Source organism: Ruditapes philippinarum, unplaced genomic scaffold (genome assembly GCF_026571515.1).
Source record: "Ruditapes philippinarum isolate M1 unplaced genomic scaffold, ASM2657151v2 ctg4566_1_1_1_1, whole genome shotgun sequence".
Classification (NCBI taxonomy): Eukaryota; Metazoa; Mollusca; class Bivalvia; order Venerida; family Veneridae; genus Ruditapes; species Ruditapes philippinarum.
This window is the reverse complement of record NW_026852298.1, coordinates 14,953-36,097: the sequence shown is the minus strand read 5'-3', so window position 1 is coordinate 36,097 and position 21,145 is coordinate 14,953. Positions and strand designations below refer to the sequence as shown.

General features: G+C 32.4%; 2 protein-coding genes across 2 annotated transcripts; both read left to right on the top strand.

Moving 5' to 3' along the window:
- The first annotated feature begins 7,690 nt into the window (after window positions 1–7,690).
- LOC132755463 (GTPase IMAP family member 9-like) lies at window positions 7,691–9,435 on the top strand. Its single transcript, XM_060746332.1, has one exon. The coding sequence runs from the start codon at window positions 7,805–7,807 to the stop codon at window positions 8,519–8,521; it is 717 nt and encodes a 238-aa protein (XP_060602315.1). The 5' UTR covers window positions 7,691–7,804; the 3' UTR covers window positions 8,522–9,435.
- Window positions 9,436–14,338: 4,903 nt separating this feature from the next.
- Window positions 14,339–20,700, top strand: LOC132755452 (GTPase IMAP family member 9-like). The gene is made up of 2 exons (XM_060746323.1): window positions 14,339–14,457; window positions 19,676–20,700. Exon 2 carries the CDS (start codon window positions 19,677–19,679, stop codon window positions 20,622–20,624), a length of 948 nt encoding a protein of 315 aa, XP_060602306.1. The 5' UTR covers window positions 14,339–14,457; window position 19,676; the 3' UTR covers window positions 20,625–20,700.
- Window positions 20,701–21,145: the final 445 nt, after the last annotated feature.

Genomic DNA, 21,145 nt, shown 5'->3' with positions numbered 1-21,145 from the left:
GACCATGGGTAATGCATTACCTCCACTTTGAAGAGTATTCAAATAGGCTAGAATCGCTTGTAAACTACATTGAAATTGAGGGGCGTGGGTTCAAACCCCAGAAGGGGCAACTTTTTTTTTCTTTCTTTTTTTTCTTTTTAACATTTTTTATGTATCTCTTTGATCCCTTATGGAAGAAAAAAAGTTTGATTTTAATTATATAATTATTTTAGGTATTTTTTTGGTTAAATAATGCCAAAATTTATAACAAATATGATACCAGATATTTTCAAAGTTCGATAAAATAAAAACTACACGGTAAAAGTATTTTATATTTCGCATGATCAACTAATATACCTTTGAAAAAATTTAGGCAAAGTTTGAAAACAGACCCTCATTTCGATAAATTTTAGGGATATTTTGAATAGGGCATTTTTGATAGGGAAATGGTAAAATTAGTGTTAAAAGTGGGTGGGGTAGGGTTACATTTTTATACATTTTAAGAACATTTTGTTTACAACTAAACATTTTGGTTGTGTAATGTGTTACTTGAATGTTATTATTTGTTTCTTAACAATGAGCAATAGAAAAACATTTTTTATAATGATGCTATTACAGATTATTTACAGTTTCCTCATTTCTGAAAATAAGCCCTTCAAATGGCAAGGTCTTAGTTCAGAAATATATCCATAACTCATAAACCACACGGTAAATTTTATTTAAATTTTGCATACAGGTGACCTTGAAGACATATAACTGTCCTATGTTGTCAATTTTACAGTTCTTTATGGTGCCCATTACCCATGGTCTACCTTAAATAGATACATGTAATGTTTTGTCATCTAGGAAATTTGTGATATGGTTGGGCAAAATAGTATGAATTTGTTTATCAATGAATGGAAACTACGTATATCTAGTCCAACTGATTCTGTTGATAGTACCAGAAATAAACTACGCACATATCAATTGTATGAAACTGAAAAATATGTATATTTACCAATGCCTACAAAGCATCGATCAGCATTAGCAAAATTTAGATGTGGAGTTGTACCCCTCCGTCTGGAAACAGGAAGATATGAGAATTTAGATGTCAATAACAGGATTTGTCCAATTTGTAAACAAAATGTTGACACAGAAATACATGACTTTGTGTTAATACAATGTCCTGCTTACCAACTTCCTAGAAATGTTTACTTTGATAAGGCCAAGGATATCAATGCTGATTTTATTAATATGAATGATGAACAAAAAAGTATGTTTGTACTCTCAAATCCCAAAATCTAAATGTAGACTTCTTTTAAAAATGTACATAAAATGTTGTATCATTTTATTATATTTCTTTTATGTTTGTACATAAATGTAGATAACCATTTAATCATTGCTAATCAGTTCATCTCTGGTCTGATCAGGGTTGATATAGGCCTTTATAGGTGTATTTTATTTTTATGTTTTTAAACAGTTAATCTTTAAGTATGGATAAGCAATGGTAATCTAATTGTTTTTTTAAACAAAAAAGGTAAAGAAATGTCTCACACATCATTTATTACAACATCATATTTTATCTATGTTTTTATGTCAGGATGGAATACAAATATATATCTTTAAAGTTTTGAAGATATAAATTGAAGATATAAATAAGAAAATAATATACTCAGTAACAATCAAAAATATTCTATAAAAGCCAATTTGACAAAGTAAACAAAAAGACAAACAATTTGCCAATAGAGCAGACCTTGAGGTTTGTGCCTAATTACCATGTCATGATTCGAATTAGTGGTAATATTTGTAAAGAGTCTTTAGTCATAAGTCATTTATGTCTCAAATGTTAAAAGTATATCGAAAATTCAACAAACGTGTATTTATGCAATTTGTATTGCCAAACAAGAAAGGTTAAAATTTTAAAATAGTTTTAAGTATTCGCATTTTACAGCAATCAGTCTAACAAGTCAACACAAGGTAAGAGTTTTTCTATTCTTTTAATTTCATGTGACAGCACGAGAATTAATAAAAAAAAATCGTCAGTGTGAAACAATATCTTCAGCTTACAATAAGATGACAGTTTCAAGTTTTTTTTTTCTTTTGTTTTTTTTTCTTTTTTTTTATTATAGATTTCCAACACAGAGTAATATCTGTATAGGAAAAGAAGGCGATGAATGCGAAAAAGTTTCAGTCTTTTGAAAATTTAATAAGTCAGAATTGTGTTTCAACATTAAACGTTCAGTGTAAAAAACAGCAACAATACGTTTGCAAGACGATATGTGTTATTATTCTCAAAATTTTCAAAGTTTATTTCAGAACTTAATTCATGTACACACATGACAATATGAGCTATAGTATACATACATACAGTTCATAAAGAGGCTTAGCATAAACATGAAAATGATGATACTAATACAATGTAATAAAAATAATACAAATCATCTTAATAAAATAATGATGACATTGAACAAATTTGAAATATGTAAAAATTATATCTATTTTCAATTTTTATGATTATTTCCTTTAACAAATAAACAAAAATATTTGTATTCATTACAACCACTTATATTCATATTCATACTAAATATAAAAGTTAATATATTTGGATGTCTAAAAAATCGTTCAGCACGACATTCTTGTTGTGTTTGTGGTACTTTTAATTTTCCCTTTTTGGCATTTTTCTTGTTGGGTGGTTCCATTATTCCTACTTGAATAATGTTGAATCACTATAAGGATATGTTGCCTGCTATTTGTATTTTCTGATCGCATATATCAAGAAATACAATGCTGACATTCAATCTCTGGCACAGAATTTCACGACAAACCTAACAACAAGTAGTTCTCATAACAGCTTAAACTAGCGATGTAAAAGAAAAAAATAGTTTTATTTTGTTACAAGTATTCAACAAATTACAACGCATTCAAAGCATTGGCTTATAAACTGTCAATAAATGCGCCATCACAAATTACGCGGATGAATATAATTTTGATCAATGAAAATGCTATTTTTTAGCGATGTCGATTACCTAATACTTCAGCGCGTAGTAAACAAATAAATCTGACTGTTGATTAGTTGAATATATACATGTCGGACTGTTTTGACGAGAAGATTTCCGCTAAATTACTTTCATCAGTGTTAAACAACAGGTTTATCGTGAACAAAATACCTCGAAATTAATAAGGATAACAAACCTAAAATGAAATTCTACGTTTAGAATTATGTGATTCGTATAACTTCCCCGTGGTGCAGGGGTAACGTGCTCGTTTAGGGTGTGAGAGGTCAAGTCCCAGTCGAGGCAACTATTTTTATTTGTTTGGGTCGTCAGACCAAACAAATAATGGTAGCGAAATTTCAGAGTCTAATGTTGTTAATTGCAAATGCCGAAAGTAGTCCACTTTTTTGAAGCGGTTACTTCCCTTTTGTATGTACACTAAAGCCGAAAAATTCAGGGGAGATCACTGCGTAAAGATGGTCAAAGACAGGCGCATCAATTTTCAAGCAAAGTAATTCCCGAATGGTCGAAGATTTTTAATATTGTTTTATTGTATTTTCTGATCGAAAATAACTAAATACAAAGCGGACATTCAATCTCTGACACAGAAGTTTACAACAAACCTAACAACAAGTAGTTCTCATAACAGCTTAAAACTAGCGATTTAAAAGAAATAAATATTTTATTTTGTTACAAGTATCCAACAAATTACAACGAATTTAAAGTTAAACAATAGCGTTGGCTTATAGAATTGTCAATAAATGCACAATCACAAATTACGCGGATGAATATGATTTTATCAATGAAAATACTATTTATTACCGAATACTACACAAACCGAGTAGTGGAATATATAGATTCTACATGTCGGACTGTTTGGGCGAGAGGATTTTCGCTAAAATATTTACTTCAATTTTAAAGAACAGGTTTACCCTGAACAAAATACCTCGAAATTAATAAGGATTACACACCCGAAATGCAATGGAAGTTCTAAATTTAGAATGACTTGATATTATTCAGACTTTCTGTGTATAACTTCTCCGTGGTACAGTGGTAACGCGCTGGCTTAGTGAGTGAGAGGTCTCGAGTTCGAATCCCAGTCGAGGAAACTTTTTTTTTGTTAAATTCTTTTTTAAGTGTTTTTGTTAAGGAAGTAGCCATGATATGCAAGGATTAAGTGTGGCTGTCGTAAAAAATGAACATAAATGATTTTTTGATGCAACTCTAGTTATGCAGAATTCCGTATGTATCAAACTCTGGTGCCTTGCAAAATGAATTATAATACATAAAAATAAACCTATACAGGAAAATGCATACAGATATACAGTACGATTTAGATTGCAAAGATCATAAAATACCACAGAACTTGCAGCCCTTTGATTCTTTATAAATATAAATGCTTATAGTAAGCTCCAGGATTATTTACATCTGTGTTAAACAACAGTTAAAGTCGTTACAAGCCCTAATTTAGAATAATATGGTTTTCTTCAGCCCGTTCACATATAAATTCACCGTGGCTGAAGGGTTTTCGGGCTCGCTTAGAAAGCGAGAGGTCTGGAGTTCAAATCCCAGTAAAGGTAACTCATTTTTTTCAAATTGTTAAAGTCAAATAAACATTGGATTGAATATCAACCTGCACCTTTCTTACATTCTGAGACCCAAACAAATTCAGCGCCTTCTGTGCTTTGATTTTCTTAAGTGTCTTTTTTAAGGAAGTAGCCACGATATGCAAGTGTGGCTGTCATAAAAATGAACATAAATGATTTTTGATGCAACTCTAGTCATGCAAAATTCCGTATGTATCAAACCCAAACTGTTATAGTAAAACATCTAAACGCAGTCGCTGCATCTCGGTGCCCTGTAAGATGACTTATAGTATATTAAAATAAACTTATACAGGAAAAAACTTACAGATATACAGTTCGATTTAGATTGCAAAGATCAGAAAATACCACAGAGCTTACAGTCCTTTGATTAAATTTGTCTTTTGTCGTCTTATCTGTGATATACAGACTTCATAACAGCTGACCCCTTTCAAAATACCATTTATTTTGTTCCGCCCACTGCTTTCTCGTTTAGGGCACACACATTCTTTTACTTGGGGGTCATACGCCGCTTTTCATGTCAGTCATTTAGAAATAAATCTGACAATTTTTGCTTCACATTAGCAACAAACCACTTATGATTAGGAAACATCTAATAGGTCCATACATTGGGGTTTCCACATTTAACAAGTAAATTTTTAATATGCTTACTCCACAAAAATGTTTGTCTATTAAATAAAATGTCCTGGATACGAGAGTTAATTCATTGGGTACAACTAGATTATACCAAAAACTTATAATTCTACAATCAATATAAATACCACATTCGCCGTACGCCATACAGTTTGGTGTACTAGATTTAAGGCAAGATGTCTGTTCAAGATATTTCAATTATACCTTATCAAGTAATTATACTGTTATAACCATACCCCCGGCATTCACAACCGTACAATAACATTGGTTTAACAAGTTTATCAAACAAATCTATTTTCTCCGTATAGCTATCAGGGCCCAAGGTTAATATTTCATTTAACAACGGGGAATTTAGGTACAGCAAAATCGTTCAATGCACAAAATGCATGAAGAAACTAGATAGCTATCATATTAGAAGCAGTTAATGAGGCATAATTATCGGACTTTATCAATTTTTTATTGTAAGAACTCCTTTTATGCTAAAAATGTCTGATTCAACAAAAATGGCGTTTCATGACATAAATGTATGTTATATTTGTTTATAAAATTAAATTATGGAAGACTTTGTTCACTAAGTCTACTTTTAAGATTTTGGACTGTTAAAACCATAAAAGAATAAAAATTGCCAGAGAAAGTGTTAGCAAGAAATGAACCAGCCGACGGTTATAATGATATTATGACAAGCCAGCTTTACATAACAGATCAACATTCAAAAAAGAGACAAAAAACCTAAAAAAAAAATAATAAAAAAATGACGAGATGAATGTTGTGCTGCATTTCTGGCCAGTTTAGAAAAGGAGACCAAAAACAAATGTTGAGCAGCTGACCGTGGTGCTGAATGTTTAGCCAGCTTCACATCTTAGCTCAACATTCAAATATGTGACAGAAACGAATTTCAAGTTGAAGGAGCTAAAACCGAATGACGATCTGAATTAAGCTCTGAATCTCTAGCCAGCTTCACACCCAAGGTCGACATTCAAAAAGAAGACACAAAACTAACGACAAGCTAAATGTTGTGCTGAATGTCTAGCGAGCTTCACATTTCAGCTCGATATTTGAAAAGGAGACAAAAAAGTTATGTCGAGCTGAATGTTGTGCTGAATGTCTAGACAGCTCCACCTCCCAGCTAGACATTCGAAAAGGAGACACAAAACTAATTTCGAGCTGAATGTTGTGCTGAATGTCTAGACAGCTCCAACTACTCCCAGCTCGACATTCGAAAAGGAGACACAAAATTAATTTCGAGTTGAATGTTGTGCTGAATGTCTAGACAGCTTCACCTCCCAGCTCGAAAAAAATAAACAAAAACAGTAATTACTAAAATCTCCAGCTTAACAGTGATAAAACGAATGTCGAGCTGAATGTTTTGCTGAATGTCTTGCCAGCTTCCAATCCCATCTCAACATCGATAAATCGGATGTTGAGCTAAATGTTCAATGTCGATCTATTTGCCAACTTCATGGACTTCTTAAGTGTATGGTTCAGGTCTGTACAAAAAGATTGACTGAATGAGCTATTATGTACGTCAAATGGACGTCAATTTGAAAATGCAGATATAATTTTTGGCCCACTTGTCTTGCGAAATTTTCATGGTCTAAAAATGATTTCGTAAAAGTTTCATGCTTGTATCACCATTTGCACAGACCTTTTTTAACCCGCCCTACTAATATTATACGTTGTTCATTATAATACTGATTTTTTCTGTACAACTATACAGCAGTCAAACATATTTAGTGGATGAGACGCTATCCTGGTCTTAAATAGGATTTGCGCATACAGTACTCTTCATATTAGTGCAAGAGAATCGTTTTTGTTCTCAACAAAGTCTAATTACACCATATTATTGCAAACTACTATTTTAATTTACTTTTTCACTAAACAGTGTTACTTCTAGTACAATAAGGTCTCGAAATTGGCTTTTTGGACTCTGAAAATGAGAAAGAGGCCAGTGATATGGTATTGATTTCTTGGACTCGGAAAATGAAAATGGGGCTAGATATTGAGTACCATAAAGAAGCGATATGGCTTTTTTGCTGGTGAAATGAAATCAAGGATTAATTGATAATGTTTTGATCCAATAATTTGCATGCTTTCCGTTCACATAATTTCTGTCATTCAATATTGTAAGGTACCAAAAAGTGGTCGTTTGATTTCCTTTGATGTCTTATACAAAGATAGTTGTATTAATTGATATAGTGTGCATTTTTATATTATCATATGAGTTAAGCGAAAGTGTTTGCTTTATTTTAAAACATATTCCATACCTATTTGGACATTTACAATAACTTACATACAAAGATGTAATAATAAAAATATTTTCATGCGTTCTTGTTTCGTTGCATTGGTGCATTTACATGTATTATGTTGTACAAGTAGCTTAATTAAAACAAATTATTGGACAATACTGCCATTATCATGATGGCAAATACTGAGTACCAACTTAGTATAAATTGTTCAGTTTTTCATCAATATTTAATATGTTTCTTTTTATATTGCAGAATGGCTCAAAATAGAAAACAAGTAATTATTGTAGGGAAAACTGGTAACGGAAAAAGTACACTTGGTAATATTCTACTTCGAAATAAGTCTTTTTCCGAAGGGAGTGGATTCAATGCTATGACAACGAAATGTCAATTTGAGAAACGTGGACAATTTGAAATTGTTGATACGCCAGGGCTTTTTGACACCAGTCAAAACCGAAATGTTGCTCGACAAGCCGAAAGAATCCTAGATGCTTTGAAACTTTGCCCAGCACCGCATGCCTTTTTGATAGTAATCAGATACAGTAGATTTACGGCTAAGGAAGTTTCTGCTTTGGATGTGTTGCCAATTACATTCGGAGAGAAATGTTTTGATCATGCCATTGTCGTGGTTACTCATGTTGACAATGATGTAACAGACGCCGATTTTAGGAACGCTTGCCGGGAATCACAAAAGGTGAATGAGTTACTGAAACGCTGTGGGAAACGGATTGTTAGAATCGATAATATGCATCCGAAAGATAAGAATATCAGTATTCTACTCCGGTACATAGATCAAGTATCAAAATATGGAAAAGCATGCTTCAAAAATGATTATCTAAGCTGCCACGAGGAAGTGTTAAGAAGACATGCTGATCATTATAGGTACGACAGAATGCTTGTTCATGAGCAGGTTGAAATTATAGCAAAGGAAATAAGAACATTGATAGAAAAAGAGAAAAAAGTAAGGGAAGAAAAAGAAAAGGAAGATCAAAGTGAAAAAGAACAGGATTTGTATTGGGATATAGTAAAAAATGTTTTAATTTTTGGTGCAGGAGCTACAAGTGGCATACTCGTATATTCTAAATTGTAAAATTACCAGTCCTTAATTTAGTAAACTAATAGATAAACAAGTAATAAGTACACTTTTTAAATACTGACACTTATTTGTTTAGAAACCAAAAGTACAAACTTTATACCTGTTGACGATATTTCGGACACAGTTGTAATATGTTGACAATGGGAATTACTGTATTGTTTCTAATTATCAGAAATAAATTTTCAATTATAATTTACCGCAAATGGCAAATGACTTTACCCTAAATACATTCATTTCACATTATACAAAGATTACATCTTTTGTTTCTTGATGACGATATCGGAAGTCTCATGAAGTCCTTCGCCCTTTTGTCTTCCTCTACAATCCTGGTGCCATTTCATGTGCCTCTGCCTTTTTATGTCAAACAGAAACCCCCTTTTGTGTATTCAGAAATATGAAAAAAAACTTACAGAGAAGCAATAATGAACACTTTTAGTAGTACGTTGGTTTGGTTCGATGCAATGAAAAAACATCCCATTAACAAATCTAGTATAAAGACAGTGAAACGGCTGACTGACGGAAAGGAAGCTCTGAAATTGGAATACGTACGAGGAGGTTCCTGTTGTACGACATTGTAGATCTTGAAGGACATGGTGCCATGGAACAAGAAGAAGACTCGGATTGATATGTAAAATCTCGTTTCAGAAACTTAAAGTTGCAATGCGACGCATATTTCTGAAAATAATCTTTTTGAATGCAATTAGAAAAATGATTACAAGAGTTTCTTTTTATTTACAAACATAATCTTAAACTAAATTGACGTTGTCGTCAAAATAAACAAAGTGAAGAGCAAAAGCGTTTATATATGCACAAATAGAACTCATGCACTATTATATAGTGCTAGATGAACATAAAACGACTCAAACATTACATACTAGTATTCAATTGAACTTACTTTAGTTGATTAAATGCTAAGCCAGTACATTTAAAAATGTATGGAAATATTTACACTGCTGCATGTTTCTGGTAAGGATATTATCTCAATAATGATGCTATATTCTTTGCTGAATCCATTTTACTCTTATCTATGTATGTTTATATCGGTGCCAACATTATCGATTTGGCGAGTGTATCATTTGGTAAATTTGCATTTTGAATGTCATAATCGTATGCTTTTGCTGTTATGTTGTTTATATACTAGTAATTGGTCCAAGATAGATCTTTACTAATTGTTACACCTAAATATTTTGCAGCCTCACTGGAATTTAGTTGTTTACCATGTAAATTATAAGGGAATACTACTGGATCTTTTTGCGGCTGATATGTATCTGGGTTAAATTCCATGGACCAATCAGATTCCCAGTCAGACTGTTCAGATCATTCTGCATGGTTTCTGCATCTTGGGTTGATTTGATTGTTAGGTATACTATTGTATCGTCTGCAAAATGTCTTAACTTTGCCCTTAAAACTATCAGGGGGGGGGGGTCATTTATGTAAGATAAGAAAAGGCAAGGTCCCAGAAAGAACTGGTAGGTTGTAAATATATATACCATACAAAAATTACCTTGTCCAATAAATGACCTCTGAGCTAACACCTAGTCTGTCTAGTTTAAAGAGAAGCTTGTGATGGTCGACTTTATCAAATGCTTTGCTGAAGTCCATGACAATGACATCATGAACTTCCTGGATATAACTGATAAGCTGGGCTTCACAGCTTTGTTTTGACCTGAAACCATGTTGGTATTTGCTGAGAATATCATGCTTATGCTAGAAAGACACGATATTGGAGACAATTATATGCTCCATTAGTTTGAGGCAATGCATGTTAATGATATATGCCTGCAGTTACTAGGCTGACATTTCGGGCCTTTCCTATAAACAGGGGCAATGACTGCATGCTTCATTACAAAATATAGAAACCTCTCTATTTATCTCCAGAAAAGTGACAAAATTAACTTTTATGTTTTAATAAAACAATTACGTTCCGTTTTCTTAATTTAATTCTTTGAATTGTTAACCCTATGCTATGTTTTGACTGGCTTTGGAGCCTGTCAGAAATATAAATAACGTAAATATATTTATTTTTATACAGAAATCACATTTTTCCCCTAAAAAAGGAAGTTTGCTGTATTATAAATTCGTAATAAATATTCCTGACAGGTTATATGACCGTATATAAACGGTTGTTTGTAATATAACCATCGCCTGGCACGTGTTTTATATACAAACAACCGTTTATATTGGGCCATATAACCTGTCAAGAATCTTAATAACTACTAATATAAACGTCACAGGATTATCCAACGAAAAGCGACGTTACAAACGTGCAGTGTCATAATAATACATGATTAAGTTTTAGATGTTCATACATTCAAGACGTTACCATTTTATTGTTTTACTTAGGTCGACATTTAATTGCTACGATGAAAATAGGTGAATTCGTTTGAAGTCAGATAAATAAATCTTGAACTGCCGAAGCCTGGCATGGGTACTCCTGTACACCATTTTGTAAATAGGGTAAACATTTTGACATAGTTCAACTTGTAATCTTGTCAGATACATCAGGATATTGTTTATGTTCATTTTCCATTTCTTATATTTTTTCGTTGTGTAATCTGATATTTCTATGCACTATTTCCGTTTTCAGTCGGAAATCTCAACGATTATTCCATAGCCGAAAAGTTTCAATTGCTCCTTTATCGGGAAACCTCGCCGATTATCATTGGGTTTCAATCAAATACAGTTTTAGATATCTGTTTGATATAATAACTACAGTTACAACTAACATTTTCTACAGTTTTATATGATTATTTGATTACAATAGTCTCATGTGTTTACTTGCTAACTTTTTTTCTTCTAAATTTAAAGTGTCCACTTGGTATGTAATATTACTACAATATCTATTTACTACTTGCAATTTTTCCGTGTAATGTAAAGTAACCACTTACCATTATACATGTAACTAGAGTTGCGTGTGACTTCTTGCTTATACTTTTAACAAACTTTATTTTCTGATAAAAATGTCTACTTTCTATTATTACTACGGCTTAAGTATTTTCTACTTTCTGTTACTATTTCATCTCACGTAACAACTTGCTATTATTTTTACAGAATTAATGCTTTTCTTGCTATAAATTTCTAAAGATTTAATTGTCAACATGTTTAATCGAAACCATCTATTTAAACTTTTCGCTGGGTATACACACTAACAATATTATTACATATACTTTTATTAAATAATCTCACTGAATTAATTACAGTTATATAACTATTTAGATTAACATTAGAGATTTATCAGATCCAATTAAAAAAATGCATAATCATGTCTATCTATGTATTTTTCTCAAATTTATTAACAACATTTCTATTCACTCATTCGGAATAGTTCTGATTGCGTTATGAAGTTCAAGTCTATGTTTATACGTGGTCCTGATCAATCTTTTTCTAGTGTTCCTGTCAGCAATTACATAATGCAAAACACATTGTTATCACCCATGATCACTCAAAAATTATGCTACTCCATTGGAATTTTTTTATGCATATCATGGTAATACTCCAAGTTATGTCTAATGTGATAATTAAAAACCGAGTGCTTGCCAAACTGATAATCCAAGCAAAACACAAGAGTATATACCCACCAAGCATACTTTTATGTTACCATGGTCCAACTCTATTCGCAATACTCATTACGCTTGCCCTTTCATTTGATCCCGAACTGAGTGGCGTTGAATGCATTTGTATTGAATTAATGCCTTCACGTATCCTCTTTGCAGTTTTCTATAGACCTCCGACTCCGACTCCACCTATACTAATTTAATAGAATACTCACTCAGTCAGCACTTGACACTCGAATATCTGATATATTTGTCAGGAAAGACTTTATTTTCAATGACTCTAATCACAGATGAATCGAAAACTCAATTGTGTATGTCAGCCGATTAATGTAAAACAGCTTATTTCAGAACCAACATATTTTACCAAATCTTAGTAGCCCATTACTTGATTTATTTCCTGTATATTGTGACCACAGCGTTATTGCTTTAGGATTTCGAGAGTCGATTCAAGACCAAAATCAGATGTTTTATTGCCCTAGCTACTCTCTATTCTTTTTCAAGAAATCACTTACCAAGTTCAACCAACGACTTGTATGGCTTTATGACCAAGGAACAACATTAGCAATGGAATCAGTTAAAAACTGATGACATCAATAGTAATACTTCCTCTTTTACTAGCAAAAGCCTGAAAATATCTAAATCATTCATCCCGACTAGACAAGTGAACGATGCTCTATGGATGACAACAGGTATAAGGAGACTAATACATAGGCTCAAAACATATTACCACAGAGCCAAATACTCGCAGAAATCGCATCACTGGTACTAATTCCGACAACTCCGTCATACGCACGTTTGAACATAACCACTTATTACAAATGACATATTCTCTGAAGTCAGACACTACTACACAGAAAGACTGGTGGAAACTTTTGGAATATTTCATCTCTCCTACTGAAAAACAAAGCATTCCTCCGCCAGAAAACACAGTAAACGATAAACTTGTTTTTGATCTAAAATATTTAATTTTGAATCACCTTTTCTGTAGCCAGTCGTCGCTAAATAATTCTAATAAAAAACTTCCCTTTAATGTTAATAATTTGCCTATAAACAAACGTTATCCTATTTCTATTGCTCTACAGGATGTTGAAGACTCTCTGCTGTCATTTAAAACAAACAAATATTCAGGTCCTTATGGAGTTAGTAACCGTATATTGCGGGAAACTGCCTCATTTATTAAATTTCCCACATGTTTGCTTCTCAATCAGTCTCCTCAGACTTGTAAAGTACCATTGACATGGAGAAAAGCCAACGATTGGGCTGTTTTTTTAAAAAAGGGTGATCCATGTCTTGTCAATATTTATCGTCCAATTTCCTTTTTTTTGGTTTGTGTCGAGAAAGTTTTGAACGCATTATTTTTAAGTATTTGTTTAATTTTCTTCAAGGTTACAACTTCCATTCTTCTGTAGAGCTAGGCTACAGACCAGGTGACTCAACAGTAAACCAGTTAACGTACTTGTGCAACATATTCTGTAAAGATTTAGATGACGGACTAGAAGTTAGAACTATACTATATTATATTATTTGTTTATATTTTGCTTAAAATTATAACTAAATGTAAGAAACAATCTTAACTTTAATTACTTAAAATAAGGATTAAAATCATGTATATTACAAGCAAGTCACTTATAGTATCATACCGTCTTTTATGCATTTTAAATATATAAGGAGAAGCCCTGCTTTTAGACCCAATCCTTTTTCAACAATTCGTGTAGGTATTGTGTACTTTGATTACTGTTATAATTTGTGTGTACTTTGACTACTGTTATAATTTGTGTATATATTGTTAAGTTGTTTGAAATGAACCAATAAAAAACCTAAAAACACTGAAACACTGAAAATTTTATTAATGTATATAATTTTTTTATTTCAATTTTTAAAAAAAATGAATGATGTTTGAATAATATACAAGTGTAGTCTATAGCAAAGCAAGCGAAAGCCGGGACACGCAAAGCTAGTACGGCATTTGATTGTCCCGTAAAATACTTTGAAAGCATTATTCAGATCAATCAATAATTAAGGGACTACTTTAAAAAGATTCTACCAGTATTATTATACGCGAATAGATCCACTGTTTCACATATTAATTATTCTGTAGCAAATATTTTACACAGCCATTGACAAAGTTTACAAAGAAAAAACAATTTAGCGACACCTTGGTCCTTATATTACCATGTCATGATTCGCATAATAGGTAATATTTGTAAAGAATATTTATTTAACCTGATGTAAACAAACTTAATGTCTCAAACAAGGACTTTATACCGACAATTTAACAAATGTGTCTTAACAAGTTATTTGTCTTCATGCATTTACGTTCAAATAGTTTCAATTATTCGCATTTTGATAACAATTATTCTAACAGTTCAACACAAGGTAAGAATTTGTGCTTTCCCTTCTTTTAATTCACGAAAGATTAAGGTAATTCATTAAGAAAATTCGTCATAATGAATCACAATGTTCAGAAAGCAATGTTGAACTTAAAATTTTAAAAAAGTTTTTAAGTTTTCAAATAACAGAAAGAAAACTAAGTGTCTTTTAGACAATCGCTGCATCAGAAAAAATGCGATGAAAGTGATTCAGTTTTTAACACTTTGTCAGACATGTGTTTCAAATGAAAATGTTCCGGCCTTAGAAAAATATTTACAAGACTGTACGTGTAATTATTCTCCATCCAAAGTTAATAAGAAACTTTCCTATAACATATTACAAAAGGGTTATTGATATATAAAGACAGTTGTTCGTTGCACATAATATACATAATAGATAATTTGCATATTAGAAGCAATTAATGAGGCATTTTTTGTCAGTCCAAATTATTGATTTCAGTCAAGGGAAGAACCTTTTTCTGTTATAAGGGTCTGATGCTACAAAAATTTAAAAATATATTTTCCTCATCATAAAGTAAATCAAAGCAGTCTGACAGCTAAATCCCCCTCCGCAGCAGACATGAATGTACTTCTTGACAAATGACAGACCTTGACCTTGATGTTGTTTCTTGTATATTACAAGCATATAGTTTCATGATATTAATTATTTATGGAGAACATTTAACCTTGACCTTGGGGGTAGCAACCTGGATGTTAGGTTCTGCACATCATGTCATAATGGTGACCATTTCTGCCAAGGTGTTTAAAAAAATCAGCGGTAACGATGAGCGATAACGAAATGTAGACGTTTAAACACTGGCCTTTAAGTGTGACCTTGACCTTATGGTAGCATCCCTATTATTGCACTTTCCTCATTGTCTTATAATAGTGATCACTTGTGCCAAGTGTATTAAAAAATCAGCGATTTAAAAGTTATGAAGCGGACATGAAATGTAGAGTTTTTAACATTTTACCTTTAAGTGTGACCTTGACTTTGTGAAAGCAGTCCACTTATTGCTCCCTGCACATCGTCTCATGATAATGATCATTTGTGCCAAGTTATTTCAATTTTTTCAGAGGTTTTAAAGTTATGGAGCGGACACAAAATGTATACTTTTTTACACTTGACCTAAAACCTTGGGGGTAGCAACTCTGCATATTGTCGTATAAAGTTAGTATTGTGCTCACTTGTGCGAAGTTATTGCCAATTTTTGCAGCGGTTTAAATGTTATGGACTGACACAAAATGTAGACTTTTAACTTTTGACCTAAAAGTGTGACATTGACCTTGGGGGTTGGCAACCCAATTATTGTGCTCTGCATATCGACTGTTTATGGCGATCACTTGTAGCAAGTTATTCCAAATACTTTGCATGGGTTTTAAAAGTTGTGGATCGGCACGAAATGCATGTTTAAATACTTGACCTTTCAGTGTGACCTTGACCTTGGGGATAACAAGCAAATCATTGTACTATGCACATCGTCTTATTTGGTGATTATTTGTGCCGAGTTATTTCAAAAAAAGAATCAGCGGTATAAAAGTTATTGAACGGACACGAAAGTGTTAATGACGGACAGTCGGACGGACTGACAGAAGGACGGACGGAAGGACGTGATAGACGGAAGTCACTCCTTTAATCCTATGCCGAAGGGAATTAATGAAACAATGAACTATGTAGGGAAGCTGCGTTCCCTATTACAGGTCAAGTGAAATTGTTGGAGTTTGAAACAAAAAATATCTACTTCGTATGCATTCAAAACGTTTATTTTATATCTAAAAATAGTCCGTGTAACAATTATCAATATTTTAATCAATTTTGAGCAAAGTATATCTCAAGTCAATATAATTATGTTGTATGTGCCAAGTTTATCAAAAACGGTGACTTAAAGATTATAGATTTATCTTAGTTTTCTAGATGTAAAATGATAGCGTATTTGAAAAAACACAAACAAACATTTATCTATTAACACCATTGGTTACATGCTGTCTTTTGTCCACGTCCAAATTTATACTATATCATCTCTACCAACGCCAGTTCCACAAAGCTATAACATTGATTGAGCCAATTATGTATGCATGCATCTTAAATCTCTTAAAACTAAACGTACGAAGTTTATTTATACTTTAAAGTCAGTGACCGTAGTACTTTCAAATGTCTGCTGTCACTTATCCACGTAATAATTAAAATTCGATTAAATTGCTCCACAAATCAACATGATGATGGGTAATTCTATTATGAGTATTTAATTATTATGTTAGCTCGACTTTTTTTTATGAAAAATAGAGGTATTGTTAAAGTCATGCCGGCGTTGACGTTGCCTTTACTTTCCGCAAACTTTAGCCTTGATCATTTCTTATTAAGTTCTTAATGTATTCTCTTCATATTTAGTCAAAACAAGCCTTAGGACAAAACCTTCAAGTAGACCAGACTAAACTTGACCTTCATTCATAAATGACCTTGATCTTCAAGGTCAAATATATCAATTTTGATTGAATTTTGCTTATTGGCCATACCTTTGTTATTTTTTAATAACTCGTTTTCAAACTAGAACACTACAGTCTTTAGGATATACTTTTAAATTTGCTAGACAGACTTTGGCCGTCACTCATAAATGAACTTGTCCTTGAAGGTCTAATAACAATCAAATTTGTATTAAGCGACCGCGCAAGGGAAACACACATAATAGTCGTTGAACAAAACAGTTTCTTAAGAAAAAAAGTAAAACTGTTTACCAGACATATTCCCTCGGCGATGGGGCAGTTTTTTCAGCTTCAACAATAGGAGGCGCATTTGTATAAAGTTTAATAATTTTAACGCTCCGATCATCTAAAAAGATACTAAAATAAAAAAAAAAAATTTCTGTAATTTATTGACAAAATAGTTTTGATCAATTATGTACATGTTTGACATTTTTTCCAAAATTTTCAAGCTCCGTTCACTGAACGTTGCTTTACCTTGTCCCCGACATGTAAAATGTAATTTGTGTGCATTTTTCATTTAAAATTATTAAAACTACAAGTAATTGTATCGATAAATCTAACTGCTAATCAAATTCAATGGTAATTCATTGCGGTCTAAATATCAACAGCGAAGCGTATACACCATCTCAGTAGGTGCGGAGCATTGCATTGTTCTATCGTTTTTATTGGATAATATGCGTCACGCGTATAATTTACTTCATTTGCATACACTAAAAACGGTTTGGGAACAAGAGTTTTTTACACATTTACATATTGTGTTTTGATTATTGACACGTGTGAAATCACGAGTCGGCTTTCTTTTAAAACACAAACACTTTATGTAAAAGTGGTCGCTTGATGAAAAGATCGGTCTCAAGGATCGCCTGTCGCATTGAGCAAAAGTCGCTTAATACATTAAAGATATATAGAGAAAATGATCGGGGGATTTACAGTGGTCGCATACGACAAACGTCGCTTAATACACGTGGTCGCATGTACAAGTTAGACTGAACTGAAAATTTCATTTATTTTTACTTTAACTGGTTATGACTTTGTTATTAATTAATGTATTGACTTCATATTAAGGCATGACATTCTTTAGGATTAGACCTTCATGTACATCTAATTATAATCAAACCGACTATGACCTTGAGGGTTGAATTATGGAATTGTCACTGATTTTTGCTATAGTTAGCTGTAAATTCGTAATTAATGAATGAATTATCTTTAAATGTGGACACATCAACATTTTGGACAAGACCTTTTAATGAATTCAACTGACCTTCGCCTTTAATTGACCCTGACCATTAAGATCAAATTATTTAATTTTGGCTAAATTGTCATAAAGTTGTTATTTATGTACGGATTTGTTATTTATTTGTACAAAACAAGACTTATACCAAACAAACATATTAAAGATTTACATGTAGCCTTGACCTTTAATTGACCATTACTGTCATGGTAAAATAATTAAATTTTCTAATTTTGTTTTGTAAGGGGCAATAACTTTGTTAATTATTAATGAATTGACTTCATAAATATTAAACATAACATCTTTAAGGTCAGGACCTTGATCAATATCAAACTCAGATTGACTTTGACTCATGTATGACCTTGAACTTGAATATTAAAAGTTCACTCATAATTGCTATAATTTTGATTGGTATTGGGTAAACAATCAATGGATTATCTTCATACACGGTAAAACAACATTTTGGCAAGACCTTCGAAACAGTTTAACTGACCTTGACATTGAGCTTTAAATGACATTGACCGTTAAGGTAAAGTTATTGTTTAATTGTCAAAATCTTGTTATTTATGTACTAATTTTAATTATATTTGGTAAAAAACGACTTGTGGTCAAACATTTAGATGCGTCCTTGGGTGACCTTAAATTGACCCTGACCATCAAGGTCTTATTATTTTATGTTCAATAGGATTTCAGTTTTCAAACAAAGCGTACCAAATTTATTTTAGTAATTCGTCTTTGAAATATAGACTGTTTTACAAGATCCTTTTGAACATGTTATATGCACAGGCGAAGGCGTAGTTAAGACTTCTGACTTGCAATTTTATTGATTGCACACATATGAAAACGGAATAATTCAAACCCAAGCAACAAAATCTGTCCCCCCTTTAAGACTTAAAGATATATTATGCTCAGATGTGATATTTGAAAAAAAAAAGATAATTACTATACAGTGTCTTTTGAAATGTAAAATAAACACAGAGAGAAAATATATACATGTATATTTAAACTCTATACACTAAAGGTATTGACAGTATGATCTTACAGTGCAATTACATAGTGTCATTAAAAAACTGGCAGGCTTAATAAGAATAGACCAAATTGATTTGACAAGTAATAAGGAATGCAGCATCCACACATGGGTTCCAGCTAGCCAGACTAGGTCTCACCTCCAAAGCGCGACACAATAGAATTCAATTATTGATATAGTGTGTACCATTATCTTATAATGTAATATTTTAGCGAAGGCGCTTTTTTATTTAAGTAAAAATATTCCATACCTATTTGGAAATTCACAATAACAAACATGATAAAGGCAATAAAAATGTTGTCATGTATTTTATCTTTCGCTGCTTTGGTGTGTTTATCGTTTATTATCTTGTACAAGTAGCTTTATTAAAACATATTTTTTTATTGGTTAATACTGTCTCTATCATTGTAGTAAATACAACGTACCAACTTAGTATAAATTGTTAAGTTTTCATCAATATCTTATATGTTACGCTTTATGTTCCAGAATGGCCCAAAACATCAAAAAAGTAATTATAGTCGGGAAAACTGGTAACGGAAAAAGTTCACTTGGTAATAGCCTACTTGGAATGAAACTTTTTAAGGAAGGGGGTGGATTCAATGCTTCTTCACTATCATGCCAAGTGGAGAAAAAAGGACAATTCGAAATTGTTGATACCCCAGGATTCTTCGACACCAATCAAAATCGAAATGTGGCTAGACAAGCCGAAGTGATCCTTGATTCTTTGAAACTTTGCCCGGAACCACATGCGTTTCTAATCGTCATCAAATATAGTAGATTTACGGCAGAGGAAGTTTCTGTTTTGGATGTGTTGGCAATAACATTCGGAGAGCAATATATAGATCATGCCATTGTCGTGGTTACTCATGTTGACAATGATGTAACAGACGCCGATTTTCGCGATGCCTGTCGGGAATCACACCAGGTGAACGAGTTACTAAAACGCTGTGGGCGACGGGTTGTTAGAATCGACAATAAGAATCCGAACAGGGAGCATATCACTACTTTACTAAAGTACATAGATCAAGTGTCGAAAGATGGAAAGTCCTGTTTCAATAATGATTATTTACGCTGCCATGATGAAGTGTTAAGAAGAAGTGCTCAAGACCTGAATAAGTACGACGGCATGCTTGTACATGAGCAGGTGGAACAAATAGCAACTGAAATCAAAACAATGGTAAACGAAGAAATAACAAGAGCGAAGAAGGAAAGCGAAGAAAGAGCAAAGAGGGAACAGGAAGAAAGGGAAGAAAGAGCGAAGAGGGAAAAAGAGAAAAGAGAGAAGAAGAGAAAGAAGATGGAAGAAAAAGAAGAAAGAGACAAAGAAGAGAAAAAACAACAAAAGGAAAAGGAAAATAAGGAACGGAATTGGAACATAGCTTTGGGTTTGTTGGGAGCTGGAATTGTAGTTGGCAAACTTTTTTTATCTAGGTAATTGAGTGTATACAAGTCCTAAATTTAATAAATCAATATATGTTTTGATAATAATGATTTGATTAATCATCATCGTCATCATCATCATCATCAGTTTTAACCATTTTTAAATGTATGCGAATTCTTCCAACATGAAGCTTTACATGAATGTAACACAGATGAACAATGCACTTTCGATTTATTATGTCAATAATTGACACTTATTATCCGACAAAAGAACAAATATTTTTCATGCCTAATGTTTTCTCACAAAAATAATGACCGTTTTTGATCAAAAGAACAATGTGTGAAAGTCATCTAAATAAAATAGAGAAAATAAGAATCCCTAAAAAAAGTCCAACACGTTAAAATTGAAAATGTTGCAGGCTCGGTTTGATTGATTCTGTTCATGGAAGTTTCCCCACTTTCTTTGATGATTCAGATTAACATGCATGGGCTACATGTTTGTAAACATCAACCGTTTTTTTTTTTACGATTTTTTTTAAGAACCACCTCTCAGAGGTCATCTTGTGTGTAATCTTT

Excerpts from the sequence above, each read along its gene's own strand:
- LOC132755463 (XM_060746332.1), top strand. The coding sequence starts at position 7,805 with ATGACAACGAAATGTCAATTTGAGAAACGTGGACAATTTGAAATTGTT.
- LOC132755452 (XM_060746323.1), top strand. The coding sequence starts at position 19,677 with ATGGCCCAAAACATCAAAAAAGTAATTATAGTCGGGAAAACTGGTAAC.